The sequence below is a fragment of the Macaca thibetana genome, chromosome 20 (genome assembly GCF_024542745.1).
Source record: "Macaca thibetana thibetana isolate TM-01 chromosome 20, ASM2454274v1, whole genome shotgun sequence".
NCBI classification, from domain to species: Eukaryota; Metazoa; Chordata; class Mammalia; order Primates; family Cercopithecidae; genus Macaca; species Macaca thibetana.
Window position 1 is genome coordinate 41,451,590 of NC_065597.1, and position 19,159 is coordinate 41,470,748.

The 19,159-nt window shown below is 51.3% G+C and overlaps 1 protein-coding gene across 1 annotated transcript in view; it reads right to left on the minus strand.

The window, feature by feature from the left end:
- The window catches only part of NKD1 (NKD inhibitor of WNT signaling pathway 1), an 84,039-nt gene extending 65,359 nt beyond the window's left edge, over window positions 1-18,680 (minus strand). Inside the window, exons 1-3 of the mRNA XM_050774801.1 lie at window positions 18,497-18,680; window positions 18,338-18,370; window positions 17,534-17,667 (exon numbers count right to left, since the gene is read on the minus strand). Of these exons, the coding sequence (XP_050630758.1) occupies window positions 17,534-17,667; window positions 18,338-18,370; window positions 18,497-18,521 (192 nt within the window). The 5' untranslated portion in view covers window positions 18,522-18,680. The remainder of the gene's footprint in view (window positions 1-17,533; window positions 17,668-18,337; window positions 18,371-18,496) is intronic.
- Window positions 18,681-19,159: the final 479 nt, after the last annotated feature.

Genomic DNA, 19,159 nt, shown 5'->3' on the forward strand with positions numbered 1-19,159 from the left:
CAGGCCCTCCTTAACACTGTGATTAATTTGCTGTTAACCACAGGGACTTTGTGTCTTAATATACTCAAAGCGAAGCACCAGTTCATATTTCTACCAGAACAATACCCACCACCCCAGACCTGGTGTCCAGCCAGGCAGGTAGCAGAGCCATGGCTGGGATCTGGGGCCGGAAAGGACTCAGTGGAGATCGGGGACTCTGCCAAAGGGCCATAACACACAAGGGAGCTGTTACCTGTGGCCTGTCCTTGGCCAAGGAGGAGGTACAGCTTATAAGTGAGGGGTGTCCCAAGATCAGAGTGTAAAAGGCACTCACAGCTAAATCAAACTAACTCCAAGACACCCAGAGAAGCCCCTGAAACCTCCCTAGGGCTTGGTTTTCCCATCTGTAAATGGGAACAATCATCTCAGGGGAACTCCTGAGCAAACGAATGTGATGTCCCCTCTCAACATCTTCATCCGGCAAACGGCAACCACGCCCCTTCCAGGTGCTATTTTCGGCCCCAAAGAAATGGAGAAGGGTTTACTGGGAATCTTCCAGAACACAGCAGCAGATCCAGAGGCCTTAAAGGGCTACTGAGTATGTCTGCTGGGTGCTCACTGCAAGCTAACACTTCAATGGCCATATGCATTACTTCATCATTTAATCTTTGAAACAACTCCAAACGGTGGGCATTCTGTTCCTCTTTTTATAGGTGAGAAAACTAAGGCCCAACATCAACATAGTTCAGTATAAACCCAAGTCTGAAGCCTGGTCCTAAGCTCCATGCACCCCTCGAATTGGGAGATCACAAAGGGAAAAAGGAGTGAAGTAATGCGATGAAGTCTTAAAAAAAAAAAAAAAAAGCCAAAGCCATAAAAACTAAAATGGGAGTTCCTAACCTGGGGCCATGGGTGCCCTGAAATTGGAGTGACCGATGTAAGAGTATTTGTCTAAGGAGAGAGACACATGAGATTCAGTGGATTCCCAAAAGGGAAGTTACTCACTCCTTGAGGGTTAAAAATCATCAACCTGTGATCATCATAGAGAGGTGAGAAGCTTGAAAGGAAGGCTGTAACCCAGGTGGGCTGCATGGAGGAGGTGGCAAACCTACCTAGGCTCTTCCAAGATATGATAGAAATAGGTGGATCAATGGTCAGCTACCTGGCTGCCCTGTCCTTACCCAGCCTTGCCAGCTGCTGACCAAAGCCTTGTTCAGTGATTCTGATTGCAGGGACCAGGCCATCCACAGCTGTTGGCTCCACCCACATAGTGTGCTTTCTACAGCCCTCTCCTCTCAAGTCAGTTTCTCATCAGGGAGATTCAAGGGATGCGGGTAAGGGGGTGATCCCAGCCTCCACTCCAGGACAAGCATGTGACTGAGGACTGTCAGAGGCACAGGGATGGGTTCTGGGATGCGACCCAAGTCAAAACAATGGGAGCTCTGCCTGGACTTTTGCTGGAACTTTCTTCTCTAACAGCTGAAGCTGGAAGCCTGGACTGCTGGGAGCCAAGTTGCCATTACCTGGGAAGGGTGTGCCTAAGGATGAAGCCAATCTAAAAGAAAGCAGAGATGAAGACACAGATTGTTGTCCTGGGACACAGCTTGGGCTCAAGGATCCAGCTGTAACTCCACTCCCTGGTTACACAAGCCAAGAACTTGATTGTATGAAACAGTTGACATGGGCTTGAAACCCAGAGTCCCAACGGATCCACAGAGAAAGGTCGCATCTACTTAACCACAAGCTCCCCCTGAAGCTGCTTTCCTCCTTGATTTTGTAGACACCAACCAGAGGGAAAAACTCCAGCTTTGCCAGAAACATAGCAGAGCCATACCCGGGGATCATATCAGGATGTGCAGTGTGCGTCGGGGGCACAGGGGGAGGGGTGGAAGCAGAAATGCACACTGTTGCTCTAAAGCCGACCACAGGCAGAAGCCCACAAACGATCTGAATGCCCAGCAGTAAGGAATCAATGCAATAAATGATGGTCTATCCTTATAACAGAAGGCTTGATAGCCATGAAGAACAATAAGATTATACATTCTGATATGAAATGATTTCCAAGATAAGTTTAAAAAGTTACATATTAAGAAAGCAAGGTGCAGAGCCAGATGTATACATGAATCTTAAGTTAAAAGGAAATATTTAAGGTCTGTATCACTTTCCATTGTAGTTGTTGTTGTTGTTGAGAGACATGGTCTCACTCTGTCACTCAGGCCGAAATGCAGTGGTACGATCATGGCTCGCTGCAGCCTCAAACTCCTGGGCCCAAGCCATCTCCTAAGTAGGTGGAACTACAGGCACACATCACCATGCCTGCTAGTTTTTGTTGTTGTTGTTGTCGTTGTTGTTGTTAAGACATGGGGTCTCACTATGTTGCCCAGGCTGGTCTCAAACTCCTGGGTTCAAGCAATCCTCCCACTCTGGCCTCCCAAAGTGCTATGATTACAAGCATGAGCCACTGCACCTGGCTTCTATATCACTTTTTTTTTTTTTTTTTTTGAGACAGAGTCTCACTCTGTTGCCCAGGCTGGAGTACAGTGGTGCAATCTCAGCTCACTGCAAACTCCATCTCCCGGTTTCACACTATTCTTCTGCCTCGGCCTCCCCAGTAGCTGGGACTACAGGCCCCCGCCACCACACCTGGGTAATTTTTTGTATTTTTAGTAGAGATGGGGTTTCACCGTATTAGCCAGGATGGTCTCGATCTCCTGACCATGTGATCTGCCTGCCCTGGCCTCCCAAAGTGCTGGAATTACAGGGGTGAGCCACCAGGCCTGGCCTCTATATCACTTTTGTATGGTTCCCACCTTAAATGAATTTTTCAATTAATCTACTAAAACCAATGCTTCCTGGTCTTGTTGGCCAAGACAGCTTCTGCTGTCAGTGCAGGGATAAGCATGCACAAACAGGGCATGGCTAGAAGTATCTTGAGGAGCCCACTACAGCAGATGTCTCCAAAGGGGGAAGCTGGGAGGTGGAGGTGGGAGGAGGCTTCCTGTGTACTGCATACCTTTAGTACTATTTTGGATTTTCTTTTTTTTTTTTTTAACCATGCGTACGACTTAATTTAAGGAAAGGAAAAAGGTGAGGACCCTTTCTGAAGGGGCAGAGGCTCTCTTCAAAGGCACAAAACATCCTGGCTCCATAAAAGAGGTGGGGACTTAGATGGAACAGAACAGAATCCCTGCCCCCTCGGCAGCTGTGTGCCCTCCGCCCAAGCTGCATGGTCCCTCTGAGCCTCATCCACCTGGAAAATGTTCTTGAGGATCTGCCATGTGCCAACCAGGGCAAAAGGCCCAGGGATACAAGACTGAGCCATAAAGAACCTGCCCTGTGGACTTTGCAGTCTGGCCTCAGTTTCCCCATAGTAATAACTTTGATCCTGGCCACATTTCTGTGAATATTAAATGCCTGTCAAAGCCCTGTGAGGAAGGTTTTGCAAGCCATAAAGCCCTGGGTCAATCCTGGCTGGAAAACAGCCACCCACTCAGTGCTGCTGCCTCCAACCCAGCAAGGAGTTTACCTTCCAATGCCCCAGACCAGAGCCAAGAGGACGAGTCCTCACTCAAGAACCCCAGTAGCAGCTGCTGAGCAGAACCTCCAGGGTTAAGAAGGCTAGAAAGGCCCCGAATTGTGACATCACGAGAAGGTGCTCCAATCCAACCATCTAGAAGGAAGATCATGATCATTCCTCACCATGGCCATGGCTGTGGCCAGCCAGGGCCACCCCCACCAAGCCTGAACAAAGCCATGTTACAAGGAGCAGGCCGTGGACAGGCCCCAAAGAGGGTTAACCAGTGCTTCCTGTGGGGGAGCGGTTTCTTTCCACGACCACCTGCTGTGAATCACTCCTTTGACACCTCCCTGCCCACTGAGGATGGAGTTTAGACTGACACACAGGATCTTCTCCATGGGTCCAGGGCTGTGCCCGCTGAGGACTGAGCTTAGCCTGACACAGAGGATCTTCTCCATGCGTCCAGGGCTGTGCTGTCCAATGCGGTAGCCACTAGCCTCGAGGGGCTATTTAAGTTCACATTTAAATTCATTCAAATAAAATATATCTTAAAAGGCAGTCTCTGAGTCCCAGTGGTCACCTTCTAAGCCACAGGTTCCCAGAAGGGACAATGCAGACACAGAACATTTCCATCATCAGAAAGTTCTACTGGTCAGCACAGTCTAGAGGTCCTTTCCACAGCCCCTTCTTCTTCCCATTCTACAGGGGGGGACCTAGCAGTCTTTTCAAAAGAGGCAAGTGTCAATGACTGCCAGGGAAGCTCTAAATCCATTTGCAAGTTTAAGCAGCTACAGTTTCGGGGATGTGGGAAGAGGAGAGAGAACCACGGAGCGAGAGCTTGTCAGGAGTGAGGGCCTGTGCTGGTGTCTCTGTAGGGTCGCTCATTAGGTCCCGCTACTCTACAAATGGGGAATGCCCTCCTCCTCATCCCTCTCCAACTCCTGCACCCTCCTGTCACCTTTCCTTCAGGGTCCAGTCGGCCCAGCTGTTGCCCAGTACAGAAAGGTTCTGACTCAGGCTTGGGAAACCCCAAGGACTCCACACTTTGAACAGCACCCAAGAGGTTCGGATGTAGGTGGTCCTCGGCCACACCGAGTCCTCCCCAACCCCACACCCTCTGGCTGCTGTCTTCTCTCTCCACTCCTTCTGGCAAACCTTCTCCATAGAGTTGCCTACACACGTTGTTTCCTCATCTGTCATTCACTTTTAAAATGTATCACCTTTTTGAAAAATACAAAAAGTAGCACATGCTCACTTTTTTAAGTCAAACAACCTAAAAATGTAGAAAATGAAAAGCGAAATTCTCTACTCCTCAGGGAAACAGTCCTTGACAGTGTACTCTTCCAGCTCTTTCTCTATGCCCCTGCAGATACATAGTGACACAGGCCTGCATAGACTTTCGCACATTGTAAGAAACAGGACCACAGCCTATGAATGTTTTGCACTTGCTTTGCTCATTCAGCAGTGTTTCAGGGTCTCTTTCCTGTCAGCAAGAGAGGACCTTACTCGCTGGGCTTTCACCAGTTGCAGAGAGCTCAATGAGAAGTCCACACCACTGTTACCTTGTACCCTAGGGATGGATGTTTGAATTGTCACAAACTTTTCATTCTTCCAAATGCAGCCATGAATATTCTTGTAAGTATGTGCTTCTGCTCCCCTGCACGTTTCTCAGTCCCTTCGTGAGCCACCCAAGTCTCACCTCTGCTGTCACTTCACCAAGACAGTTCCTGCCAGACCCAACTGTGACCACCAGGATTCTAAACTCAAGGAACACATCTCAGTCCTTTTCTATAACTCCACTCCCTCTTCAAGAGACCACCTACTCTCTGGTAGACTGTGTGGATGGCCCCCAGTGAATCCCACTTCCCAGTATTTATGCCCCTGTGTAGTTCTTTCCCCTAAATCTGAGCTGGACCTGTGACTTGCTTTAATGAAGAGAATGTGTTTTTGCTAATTCCAGGCCTAAACCTTAAAAAGTCCTGGCAGTTTTTGTTTCCATACTCTTGGGAAAGACAGCCACCATGTAAATCGGATTACCCTGAGACTGCCATACTGTGAGGAAGCCCAAGCTACCCACGAGGTGAGGCCAACTAGAAGAGAACTGAAGCCCCAGACATGTCACCCAACTGGAGCTGCTGCAGTCAGACCCTTGCTGTCAGAGCCACCCTAACTGTGCCACATGGAGCCACAGGCAATTTAACCCTCCCAGGCTCTGCCCAAAGTGCATACTCTCAAGCAAGTCATACAGTGATCAAGTCACTAATTTTTTGACTTTTTTTTTTTTACAGCAGTAGAAACAAAACCTTCTCCTTTCCTTTAATGCATTTGAGAGGAGGAAGCAGAAGGCAGGAGAGGTCATAACAGATACCTCATAGCTAAGCTGGACACACCCCCAGGCTCAGGGTTCCCAGCACAGCATTGTGTCCAACCCCTGACAACTCAGCCATGTCTGTCTTTCTCCTGGGATGAAGCTGCTGCTGTTGGCTTCTCAGGGGAGAAGCCATGGGCCCCCCCCATGGGACTGCTCATCCCCTTCATTCCCTAAGCAAAGGGAGTGAACCAGCAGCAAGAACCCACAGCATCCTTGGGAGCACTGACCCAGGCCCAAAAGTCAACAAACCAAACAGCTCAGAAAGCACAGAGAGGTCAGGAAAGTTGCCCTAGGTCACACTGCTAGTGAGAAGTACAGCCAGGGCTCAAAACCAGGCAATCAGGCTCAGGGCCTGCACCAGTGACCCACACTAGTGTTTTTCTAACACTCTGATTATGACCTATAGTAAGAATTATATTTTACAATGTGCCTCTGCTGTAGATAGATAGATACAGATATATGTATATGGGTTTGGGTATAGGTGTGTGTGAAGTGTGTGTATACATTTTTTTTAACTAGAACAAAAAATTACATAAAACAATATTTACTCTTACTATATATAATGTTTTCTCATATTTTTACTCTTTTCTATTTCATTTTGGTCACTAAATTGATGTCATGAACAATGAATGGGGCTGAGACATACAGTTGGAAAAAAAAAAAACTCACCTAAACTGATTTAAGATGGCTCTAAAATCACACTGATCTGAATTTGAATCTTGCTGAAGCAAGATTCCACTTCCAAGCCAAGGGGACTTGGGCAAGGTGGTTGACTTCTTTAAAGCCTCAGTTTCCCTATGGGTAAGATGGGCAAAATAATAACAGCTGCCTCATAACGGTGCTCTGAGAAGCCAGCACTATGAACAGTGCTTGGCTCAGAGCCTGGCACACAGCAGACATGCAGCAAGCAGCAGCTACACTGTTACCACCTCCTCCTCGGGCTGCTGCTCCCAGGCTCAGCACGGGGCTATGCACACAGTGGGCAGCTCATGGGCACATTGAGCCTGCAGCCACTGAGAAAGCAGGCATGTACCCAGGACCAGCTGAGGCAGTGGGTACCTTTGGACTTTCCAGGGCAGGGAGCAAGCAGAGAAAGTCCCCAGTGCCCGCTGAAAAGGCAACTTTGTTCCTGGATTATAGTAGTTCTCTTCAATCATCTTTTTGCCTTTGAAGGGGGAAAGAAGGGTAAAACAACAAAGTCAGGGTCAAAAACTGTCCTGGAACAAGGCTCCCTCTGGAAACCAGGCATGGAATGAGCATGGCACCACACACCAGCACCCCCAAATCCACTCAGTGGAGCCACCGCAAGCCAAGGCCTCTGAGTGAGGGGCCCACCAGCCCACACAGCCTTCTGAAGTTAGGAAAACATCCTCCGGCCTGAGTCCATTAGCAAGGCTGTGGCCTGAGGGAAGACAGCCCCATCCTGCTAACAGGGTCCTTTTATGCTCTACCTCCCCCCTCCCCAGGGCCCCAGCTCTATGCTCAAGGCCAGCAGGCTTGGGCAGCCCAGCAAGCCAGCCAATCCGCTCCAGGGTGACACTATTTCTTGTGACTGAGAGGTTCTCTTCCCTACCTCTTCCAATCTGACCAGAAAGCTGGAGTCCAGACACCAGTAACACTTCATGGAAGACTTGCAGCGAGGAGACAAGGCCTCGTGACAGGATGCAACATACAGTGGTACCACCCAGCCCAGCAGGCACTGCCCACTCCCCACGGCTGCACCACATAGTTCTGCCGTTACACTTCAGAGACTGGAATGTGGTTCCAAGTCAGACACCGAGAAGGCAGCTAAAGATTTTCTCTGTGTACCAACCCTGCATGCCTCCTGGCCTTTGCACATTCCATGCCCTCTGCCTGTAATACTTTTAATAAACCTTTCATCACCTAGCTATTTCCTATTTATTCTTTGGGTCTTAACAACTTACGCATCACTCCCTAATCCGAAGTAGAATCCTCCCTTATTCTCCTTCCCCATCCTTTTCCTTCACCACACTTAGCACACTGGTACCACACTTAGCACACATCCGGGTGATCACTAGCAAACAACACTGGCAAGCTGCGAGAGAAGGGGTGACATCTTCTTTATTCTTTAACTTGCTGAAATGAACCCATTTCTTAAAACAACTCCATGAGGTAGGAACCATTACTCTACCCATTCTACAGATGTGAAAACTGAGAATCAGAGATGAGCCATCACTTGGCCCCACCGTGCTGGGGAGAGGTGCAGCTGGGACTCGGACCCAGGAAGTCTGATTCTATAAGTTCTAAGCACACCTCTGGCACCTTCTATGGGCACATGCTGGTCTTCAGCATAAAGTCTCCCAGCCCACATCTTTTGTTTGTTTGTTTGTTTGAAACAGAGTATCACTCTTGTCACCCAGGCTGGAGTGCAATGGCATGATCTTGGCTCACTGCAACCTCCATCTCCTGGGTTCAAGCAATTCTCCTGCCTCGGCCTCCCAGGTAGCTGGGATTACAAGTGACTGCACCATGCCCAGCTTTTTTTTTTTTTTTTTTTTTTTTTTTTTTTTGTATTTTCAGTAGAGGCAGGGTTTCATCATGTTGGCCAGGCTGGTCTCGACCTCAGATGATCCGCCCATCTCGGCCTCCCATCCCAGCCCACATCTTTACTTACCCTTCCTGTGCCTCCCACATTGCTCTCCCACCAGACTGATATATACTGTGCACAGCTTCCTGGCACTGAGGCTTTGCTTGGCCTGCACTCTCTGCCTTGGATGCAGCCTGAGTCCACCTCTCCCTGGCTGGGTTAGTGACTCTAACTTGCTGGGCCGGACTCCTCATCTATGTGATAGCAGAATAATACCTAAGGCAGTTGTGAGGATTCTACAAGAGAATGCATTATGTATTAGGCACAATGTTTAGTGCATATGATACTCACTCGTGTGTCCTTTTATCACTAACATACTACTTCTCTACCACCACCACTATCAGAATCTTAAAGGTCTAAATCAGCAAACACAAGCCAGAGTACTACAGGCCAAATCCAGTCGTCTGAGTCACCCAAAAAAAAGTGTTTTCTAAAAATTTTAATTGGTTAACAATAATTTTTTAAATTGGAAAAGTTTCACATAAAAATCCAGACAGCTGGATTTTCTTAATGATCAGCCCACGTGGCAACACCAGGGTCATATTCCCACATGGCAGTGATTGGCTGGAGTTGAGTGGCACTGCCCCCTTGAGGCAGGGTGTGTGTTCCCCAAGGGTCACCCCGGTTCCCACCCCTCTCAGATGTCTCCCACTGAGCCTGTGGCATTCATTCATATGACCTCTCTGGCCCCTGTAGGTCCTTAAGTTTCTAACCCCTGATCACAGTCTTACCACTCTTCAAATCCCTACTCACATGCCCACCTCCTTCAAAAAAACTCTCCCCAACCTCCACAGCCCTGTGCTTCCCTTATGGTTTTATACTTTAACAGTTAACTTGCACTGAGTACTTCATGCAAAGATTCAAAGTGAAATATTAGCCTATCAAATGCGGTCACATTTAAAAGAATAATCTATCATGACAAAGAATTTTGCAGGGCCAAGAAGGTTGCACTAGGAAATCCAGCAATGTAAATCAAGCATACAAATCACACACCATGTTAGCAAAGAATGATCCATTCCATCTGCATCCCAACAGCATGTGACAAAATTCAATAATTATTCCTGATTTTACAAAGCTCAGAAAGCCAGGAGTTGAAGGAAGCTTTCTTAAACAAAAAGTATCATACTTGGTAGTTGTTAAATAGAGTATGAGAGATTCTAACCAATGCAATAAGAGAAGAAAAATTGATGAAAGGCAATAGGGACAGCTTAGTTCCACTCTCACAGAGGCAAAAACTATGTCCTAGTCCTCACAATTTCCACAACACCCTAAGCACAGCACGTGGGATAGAGAAAGCATTAAAGTATTTGTGGAATGAATAACACCCCGGATGAGTTCTGACCCCTGGTACATGTTCTCAAAACATCCAGTACTTTTTGGAGGCACATATCACAACTTAAATTGCACAACTTGTTTATGAAAATATTTCTGTTTTCCTATGAGATGCTAACTTCCATGAAATCAAGGCCTTCACTCTAGGTACCAAGCATTTCTAGGTGTCCCTGGCCTAAAGCAGGTACTCAATGCCTGCTGCAAGAGACACAGGGGCCTACTGGAGGGTGTGGGGTGGGAGGAGGCTGAAGATCTAAAACTACCTATTGGGTACTGTGCTTATTACCTGGGGGATGAAACAACCTGCACACGAACCTCCTGTGACACACAATTTACCCATATAACAAACCTGTACATGTACCCTGAACCTAAAATAAAAGTTAAAAAATATATATAGGGCTGGGCACAGTGGCTCACACCTGCAATCCCAGCACTTTGGGAGGCCAAGGCAGGAGGATCATTTGAGGCCAGGAGTTCAAGACCAGCCTGGGCAACATGGTGAGTCCCTATCTCTAAATTAAAAAAAAAAAAAAAAACCCTACTGCAGATGCATGAATGAATGCACTCAATAGACAGTGCTAAATTACCATGATTTTATTCTACTTCTCAGCTGGAGAATCTGAAGCCCAGGCAGGGAGTCTTTGGCTGAGGCCACACCAATGTGAAGCCCTCTCAATACCCTGGTGTCCTCTGAAAGGCATCAACCACACACAAGGCCACACACACATGCCACAGCCCATGTGACTTAACAAGTAAGGAAAGCGAAGCCCAGACCCATGCCTCAGAGCCCTCTAAACAAACACATCCAGGACCCACCCCGGCGGGCCACGCCGCCACCACTCTGAGGCTGGGGATGACTTCAGTGCAGAGACCTGAGGCTTTCCTCCCAGAGCCCCACGACTGGTGCCTACACGGCTAAACAGCTCCCTTCTGCCTTCCCAGGAAGCTATCAAAGAATTACTTATGTCTCTGGAAGTGCTTGTTTAGAGAAGGTTCTCCACCCCACCTGGGCTTGGCAGGAGCGCAGCATCACCAGGCTGCCCTTCGGGGCTGCTCAGGCTTGCCTCCAGCCCCTGGAGGAGCTCGGTCATCCTTCACGCGCAGAGTCGAAGCCATGAAGCAGCGGGAAGCTTCCCAGGATAAACGGAGCAGGGTGACATCAAAGTCCTCCTTCCAGATTAAACAACTGAGGCCTTCAACTCTCGCTGGCGTTCCTTCCAGGATATTCTGGGCTCCTGCCTCAGTTCTCCCTCCGACGGAATGGCAGATATTTTGTTTGTGAGAGACTGAATTTTTTTCCTTCCTCAGGGAGAGGAGGAGGAGGAGGAGGAGGGGGAAGGGAGGTGGGGAGGGAGAAGAGAAAGAATGTCTGTGAGAGACAAGAGCGGCAAAAAGAACACGTGTGAGTGGGCAAGAGAGAGGGAAGGCAGGGAGGCAGCCGGAAGTGCCTGGTTTGGAATCCAACAAGTGATGTGAAAAATCCAAAAGCATCTAAATCCAAGCATGTTGTGATTCACAGCCATGGGGCGAGGCTGCAGGACCCCCGAGCTAGGAGGATTCCAGAGCACCTGGCTCACCAGTGCCAGGGGGGCTGCACATCCTGTGTCAGACAGCCTTGCTCAGCCCACATGGGGGACCCTCTTTCCATAGGCACAGGCACGCTACAGCTCTGGGGCACGATGAGCTCTCTCTGGGATTCGCTGGTCACTCCCTCTTGTTCCCTGGTCCCTGAAGTGCCTCCTTCTTGAGGAGCAATCCCACCCCACAGGTCCCCTGTAGCCCTGACAGCTGGGCTTGCAGTCCTGCGGCTAGCCTCCTCCCCAACACGACAGCAGGGCCACCCACCCAAATAGGCCGAGTTGTGCCCCCAAGGACCTGTCCGTGACACAGGGGCAGCACACTGACTGCCCACCCTGCTCCACCAGACATACCTGTCCAGAGGGACAGACAGGTAACTCAGATGTGCCAAGAGCCACCAACGTGCGAGGCTTTCCACAGACAGTGCCAGGAACGACTTCCAGTTCCCACAGGCTGCAGAGCCACTTGGAGGCCACATTCCCTTCTTGATTACCCACTTGATTCCACACAGAAGCCTCCTGGCAACCCCCTACCCCATCTTACAAGGGCAGCTTGAGCCTGGGGCCTTGGTCAGCTCTTCCCCCAATCTCCAACTCCTTCCTCCTCTTTCCTCAGCCTCAGTGGCCCGTCCTACCCCCTCCCTCCCAGAGTGCCTCTGTGTAGTCCTAGGAATGGGCCTGGGTGCTCACTGTTGCTTTGCCCCCTTCATCAGACTGGAAGCCGCAGGAGGGCAGGAACCACGTCTCTCTTATTCTCCACTGTATTCCCAGAGCCTGGCCCAGTTAGGGACTTATTAACTCATAATTAATAACAAGGCCAAGTGTAGTGGCTCACATGTGTAATCCTAGCACTTTGGGAGGTTGATGTGGGAGGATGGTTTGAGGTCAGGAGTTCAATCCAGCCTGGGCAACAAAGCGAGACCCAATTGCTACGAAAAAATAAAAATAAATTAGCCAGACACAGTGGCGTGCACCTGTAGTCCCAGCTACTCGGGAGGCTGAGGCAGGAGGATCACTGTGAGGCTGCAGTGAGCTATGATGACGCCACTGCACCCCAGCCTGGGTGGTAGAGTGAAACTGTCTCTAAAAAAAAAAAAAAACAAAGAATTATTGATAACAATTTATATTAATTCATTAAGCTGAGTGCCTGAAAGAAAAGGCCTGGTTCTACCCTTCCACTCCAGACAGGAGGACCTGGGAAAAGATGGAATTTGGAAGCAGGAATTAAAGGGAAGAAGCTGACCAGGGAAGAGGAGCTGGGGAAAAAGGAGGCAGGGAGGGTGTCTTCATTTATTTCTTCTTTTTTTGCTGCTGACAGTTCAGCCTTGATGTTTCATGCCCTCATGGAGCTGGTTTGATCCCAGAGTGTACCTGAGCTTCCTGGTACAAACAGCAACACTGTCCATCGATCCATCCATCCCTACCTTCCAACATCCCCACTGGGCGAGCAGAGGAAATGTCCCCTGAGTTCTAGGACCTTGCAGGACCCATAGCAGGTGCCTCCTGGATTTGATTTCCCCCAGGTTTCCTGCAAAAATGTGAATGAAGAGGGTGCTCCTGGGCTCTAGAGAACAGAAGGCATGCATAGTCTGGGTCAGGGGTGCCTCCTTCCCCAAGAAGAAAAGTCTCAAAGTGAGGACAAGACACTCCTCGAAGCTTCTACCAGAGACCACATCACAAAGACCCATTAAAGCACTAAGAAGATGACACCCATGGCTGCCACCCACCCATCCTGTGGGACCTATGGAAAACCAGAAGGTCCCTTCAGTCCCCGGCACTCTGCCCAGCCCAAGCTCTCCCAGCCTCTGCTTCCCACCCCCCAGGAGGAAAGACAGTGCCCAGGCTGGGCCAGGCAGCTGGCCCTGGTGCCCGTGAGTAGAGGGGACCCTCCCTGGAGAACTCGAAAATGCCAGTGAGCAAAGCCCAAACACCTCCACCCTGAGTCCTTCTCCAGCCTTAAAGCAAATCATCTTTTAATCCTGAAACACCAAATATTTAATTTATGCTCTACCTCAAATGTCAAGCCCACCTCCCAGCACATAGCTTTGAAACCACGTAAAGAAGCCTAACACTTTCCATATGGTAAAGACATGGGGCCTTTTAATTGTGCCAACTGGTATCATTCAAGGGTAATTCCCTTGGAATCCGGCGCTCGGGCAACAGCTGGGCCAGCCTCCAATCTCATCACCCAACCCCACATGTCCCCGTGGGACATGTAAGCCTGCACCCTCCTCATCTTCTCCAAATATCCAAATGTACTAGGTGCCCCCAGCCAAATTACCAAACTGCCTGGCAGCCGCCTTTGATCCAGAGGCGGGCTTGCCTGCACCATGGCTCTCAGCCTATTTATTCGGGCAGCTCTGCTGTACAAGAACAAAAGGGCCAATCGGGGCCGTGGGGAGGAGATTGTTTTAAATCTGGTTGTACATATTTACAATCGGCCTGTGAGTGTATACAGAGGCACACAGGCCTTCACCAAGTGTCTCCCACCTGATACCTGAGTCCCCTGCACTATTTAATCAATCTATTAAGCTTTTTCACTTGTCCATTCTATTTTCCACACCCAGTGTTTCCAATTGGTTTTCTTCTCTAACTGCCTGTTGCTGCTTCATGTTTCCAGCATCCTCCGTTGTCTGAGTTTATGATGCTTATTTTGCTTTCTAATTCTGTTTAACACAGTGTTCTCTGGCGTGTGTGCTGGTCAGTTTATTGCTTCTCTTCCACAGTACTCGTGTGCCTCCCATTTCTCATTCCTTTTCTCCTATGAGCCCATACTCCCTTGGACTTGCTCATGTCCCCATGGAAAGGGCAAAAGCCCAGCCCTTGGCCTGCATCCCTCCAAGTGAGCCTGCCATGAGAGTGGGGGAGGCAGAGAGCCTCTGGTGCTCTTATCCCAGCCCTATCACTCCCTGTTTGTAGGCCCCCATCTCCAACCCTACAAATGTCTTCAGTGAATCTCCCAGTAGGTTAACTTTCTTCCCAGGTTCAACGGTTATAATCCCATCATAACCCGCCAGGGACGAAAATATTATACCCATTTTGCAGATGAGCTAATTAAGGTATACAAGGGTAAAATGGTTTGCACAGGTGACAAATAACTAGGACAGAGCCTGACCTCATTTATTTCTGTATTTAAGAGGGCAGGCTTAGTTTAATGCCAGCATGGTCACCCTTTCACATCTCAGGACCCTGTGTGCAACTTGGACTCATCTGGGACATTTCCCAAGTTCATCAGATCCCGTCAGGAAGGAAGAGGGCAAACAGGGGCCATCCTGCTTCTGCCTGCCCCACGACTGGCTCATCTCGAAGCACCCCCTCTCTGGGAGTTTTGTATGCAGCACCCTCCAGGCGGATGCCCTGGCACAGGGCTTCTCTACACATGGCTTCTCCTAGAAACTGCTCCAGAAAGGGAGAAACACACAGTCCACACCAGCGGGCTGTCAACACTACAGGGTTATGGGGAGGATTAAGATAATGTAAGCAAAGTGCTTGACACATATAGGCACTTAATAAATACTAGTTATTATTGCAATAACAGTAATATCAGTTGGATGAGCCACTGTGTCTCCAGCCACTTAGTTGACAGGCCACATAAACGACTGGAGGCAGAGACTAGCCCCAAAACAGGCTTGGGGTTGGTGGGAGGACCTCTGCCAGCCCTTGGAAACCAGCAGACTTTGCAGCCCACGCCCTCCTACATCCTGATAATATCATGGAAGAACCTACCAGCTACCCCTTCGGCACCAGAGGGAATCGAGGAAATGAACTAGCCTGAGGGTTGCCCATTGCTGTCCTGTTCAATAGCTCAGTGCTTCCCAAACTGGGCATTCCATTCCCACATTCACAATTTTGACCACTTGTACTTAATATTTTTCTCTGAATCGACTTCACATTAGACTCTTTTTTTAACTTAGCTTCATCCTAAGCAATAATATCTGCAAAATCATGGGTTTGATGTCCTAGCTATTTTTTTTTTCTGGTTAAAAAAAAAAAAAAAAGATAACTATTAAGATTTAAAATGTTCATCCAGGTACCACCTGAAATCACCTGGAGGACGCCTGGAGTGCTGTTCCACACCCTGGACTCCCCCTGAAGGTCTGACTCCTTATCACTACCTCTGCAGACACACTGGCTGGGCCATCTGGGGCCAAGGTTGGTGAAAACCCAGGCGTCTGGGTCCCCAGCAGCAAGAACAACTCCCAAGGAGACAGAGGCCAGCCCCCTGCTTAACATCTTTGATGGCCGGGGCCCACCCTCCAACCACCTGACACATGTCACGCCAACGGCTCTGAGCCTCACATCTTCAAAAGTACTTTGAACAAACATTAATGACCTCTCAGCATTTCTCTGAGAGAGGGGGCGAGGGAGGGAGGGGGACAGGCACCATCCCATGCTGTCCTCAGCTAGGGGAAGAAACCAGGCAACAGAATTCCGTGACTTCACCAAAGCCACAGACTTAAGCTGGGGCCCCCTCCCCATCCTCCCTCACTTCCCCCAATGGTAACTTTTACTGGCCTGCATTCCTCTCGCTGGGAACACTACTATTTAATTAAAAACGACAGACTTTTGTTTTCCTCTCCCTCTTTCCTCCTCCCTCCCATCCTCCCAGACTGGATGCCAAGGAGACCCACCAAAAACATGCGGGTAACATTTGTTATGGCTTTGAAGATAAAAGTCAATTGAAGTAAGCCCTCGTTGTATTTCAAGTTTTCCCTCTAGCACGGAGCAAGCTGCCTGGCAGTTCAGAAAAAAAAGAAAAAGGAGGGACTGCAAATAAATGTCATTCTGCAGGAATACTTTGTAAAAATAAACAGGCTGAAAAAACCCAAAACTTGATTAATGGAAATCCACTCAGTGGGCCTCTGTCTGGAGCTGCAAATGCATTTGTTCATATGGCTAAATTAGACCATTTTCGTTGGTCTTTAAATAAATAAGTAGATCAAAAACTAGAAAGGGCAGGAGAAGAAGGGAAGGTTTGTAGTTCTGTTTTTAAAGGGCCTCAACTGCAGTGCCCCCCACCCACCAAGATTTGACCTTTACTAGGGGACAGCAGCTCCAAGTCCAACCAAGCCAACAGAAGACAGAGAAGCCCCCAGTTAAGCAGTGGTGGTGGAGGAGGACAGGGGAGCTTCTCCCAGGCCCAGAGGTTATTTCATCCACACACAGGAACTGACTTTATCCACAGGTCCACCTCCCGACACCAGCACTGCAAGCGGGCTGCCAGGTCCCACCACCCAAATACACACACATCTGAAGTCTCCACTGGCCTCTCCCCAGCCCATGGATAAGACCAAAGAACTAACCAGACCTGAGACTCAGTCTATTCCCCCTCTAAGTTTAAAAAAAAAAAAATTAAATGTCACATCAAAAAGTTGATTCATCCTTTGATCCTAGGCTTGCGCGAGTTCCACGCAGACCGCCTGAAAGCCCCGTGCAGAGTTCCGGAGCTCACAGGACATCTGTGAACGCCAAGTCCCAGGCCAGGAGCTGGGGCTGGACTCACTCATTCCCATCACACTTAGTGCTCCTCCACGAATTCCAGCCTCAGGGACCCATGGGGTGAAGGCTCAGGGCTGTGCCCAGGCTACAGTAGAATGAGGCCCTCTCTCTCATGTGCCAAGTAAGGGGTCTGCCAGGTCTCAGTCCCCCTAGATCTGCCACCCAGAGGGCCGCCTGCTCTGCTGGGGTTTCTGTACAGGTGGCACTGACGAATGCCACAGACAATCAGAACATATTCAGATCCTGGGGCTAGCACAGCTCTACCCTCCACCCAGACACCCCAATACCGCCCTCTCCCTAGCCCCTACTCCACCTCCACCTTTGAATGCTGGTGGCAGAAACAAGGTAGAAGTCAGAGCAGGTCCCCAAATCCCTCCGGTACAGACATGCTTCCCCATCAACTGGACCTTCACCACCTCCCCACCTAGGACCTTTCCCCCAGGCAGCCCTCTGCCTCCAGCTGGGCACTTCAAGGTTCTCCAAGGCATCCGGGAAGAGGGTCGCGTTGGTGGGGCAGGGGGCAGCTGAGAAGAGATTTTTAGACCCAGAAGCTGTGCAGGAAAGTGCTCAGAGTTGGGGTGCATGGGTTTGGGGACCCATCTCTGAGGCTGAAAGGAGGCCAGGAGGTGGGGCAGGGTGGGGAATCATACCCGGGTGCCTCGGCCTATGGTGCCCGCCAACCGCAGCTGTCGGGGTCCCGAGACACCGCCCGGGCAGCGCTGTCTCCCGATCCACTCCTCGATGCCCTTCCGAGCCCAGGCAGCGCTCACGGCGAAGCTGTCACCTGGGGCGGGGACGACATGAAGCCCCTGAGTCTGGCTCCGGGGACCAAAACTTACCCCCGCGGAGGGAAGGAGGCGCGGTGGGAGGCGAAGGGCCACGGCACGGGAGCCAGGAGGGGGTTCGCGGGCTGAGGCAGGAGCCAAGAGAGGGACGCGGGTAAGTAAATGGGGATTCAGCGAAGCCCCAGGAGCGAGGAGACAGAAGAGGGCAAGAGGGGTGAGCAGTACCCCTGGAGGACGGGTTTGGGGATCAGACCAGGGAGCGCTGGTGGCCAGGACTGCAGAGGAGAGGGCTGGGGGTCAGGAGAGGGGCCGCAGTAGGTGCAGGAGCCAGGATACGGGAGAAGGCTCCGGGGGGCAGGAAGAGGGGGCAGGGTCTTGCGGAGAGGCGCTCGGGGGTCTGAGGAGAGGGCGCCCTGGGAGCCGAGGGCAGGGACGCGGGAGGGGGAGGGGTTAAGGGTCAGCGGTGGGAGCGCAGGACCGCGGGGAGCGGGTAGAAGGGACAGAGGAGGGGCCGCGAAGGCTGCTCCGGGAGCGGGCTTGGGGAGCCGGTGGCCGGAACTGGGGCTTGGGGGTGGCCCTGGTCATAAGACCTGGTGGGCTGGGCCGTTCTGCCGCGGCCGCGGTGTCCCCCGCGTCCATCCCCGAGGTCTGCGCCCCGCGCGCCCCTACCTTCCGGGCTCTCCCTGCGCTTGCACACGGCGGCTGCAGGCACATCGCGAGGCGGCGGCGGCGGCGGCGGGAGAAGGAAAGAAAGGAAGGGAGAGAGTTAGCGACCGCGGCGGCGAGGGCGGCGGGGCCCGGGGCGAGCGCGCGGGCGGGGGCACTGACCCGGCTTGGAGTGAAGTTTCCCCATGCTGGGGCTGCGGCGGCTGGGAGCGTCCCTAAGCCATGCGCCCGGCCCGCTGGCCTGGCGCCTCGCCTGGCTCTCCGCCTCCTCTCCTCAGCCTCCGAGCCGAGCGGAGCCCGAGGCGGAGCCGGGACGCGCTCCTGCCGCCGTCGCCGCGGCCCGACTGACGCCCCGGAGCGCGGAGCCCCCAGCCCGCCGCCGCGGCCCGCGCCTCCCCGCGCGCCCATTGGCCGGTGCGGCGCATCAAAGGCGAGGCGGGCTGCGACGGGGGCGGGGGAGGGGGCGGGGACGGGGCGGGGACGGGGCGGGGACGGGGGCGGGGCACGGACCGGAGGGGCGGACACAGACCGCGCTCCCAGCCGCGGTCTGGGGACCCCGCGGGGCAGCTTTTCCAGGAGGCGTATTGGGACAGAACACCCCGGCCCTCGCCAACTGTACTGTCACTTCCCTCCGCTCCAGGTTCCTTCTAAACCGGCAGGGCGAGCCTCGGCGGCTCCAATTTACAGATGGGGAAACTGAGGTCGGGAGCGGAGACCTGAGCTGCTCAGGTGCAAGCTTCGACAGCGCTGCCTTTTCCCAGTCTTCCCACGACCTACCTTCTACAGAAAGTGTTCATTACCCGCCCCGTGCCCCGCCCCCCACCA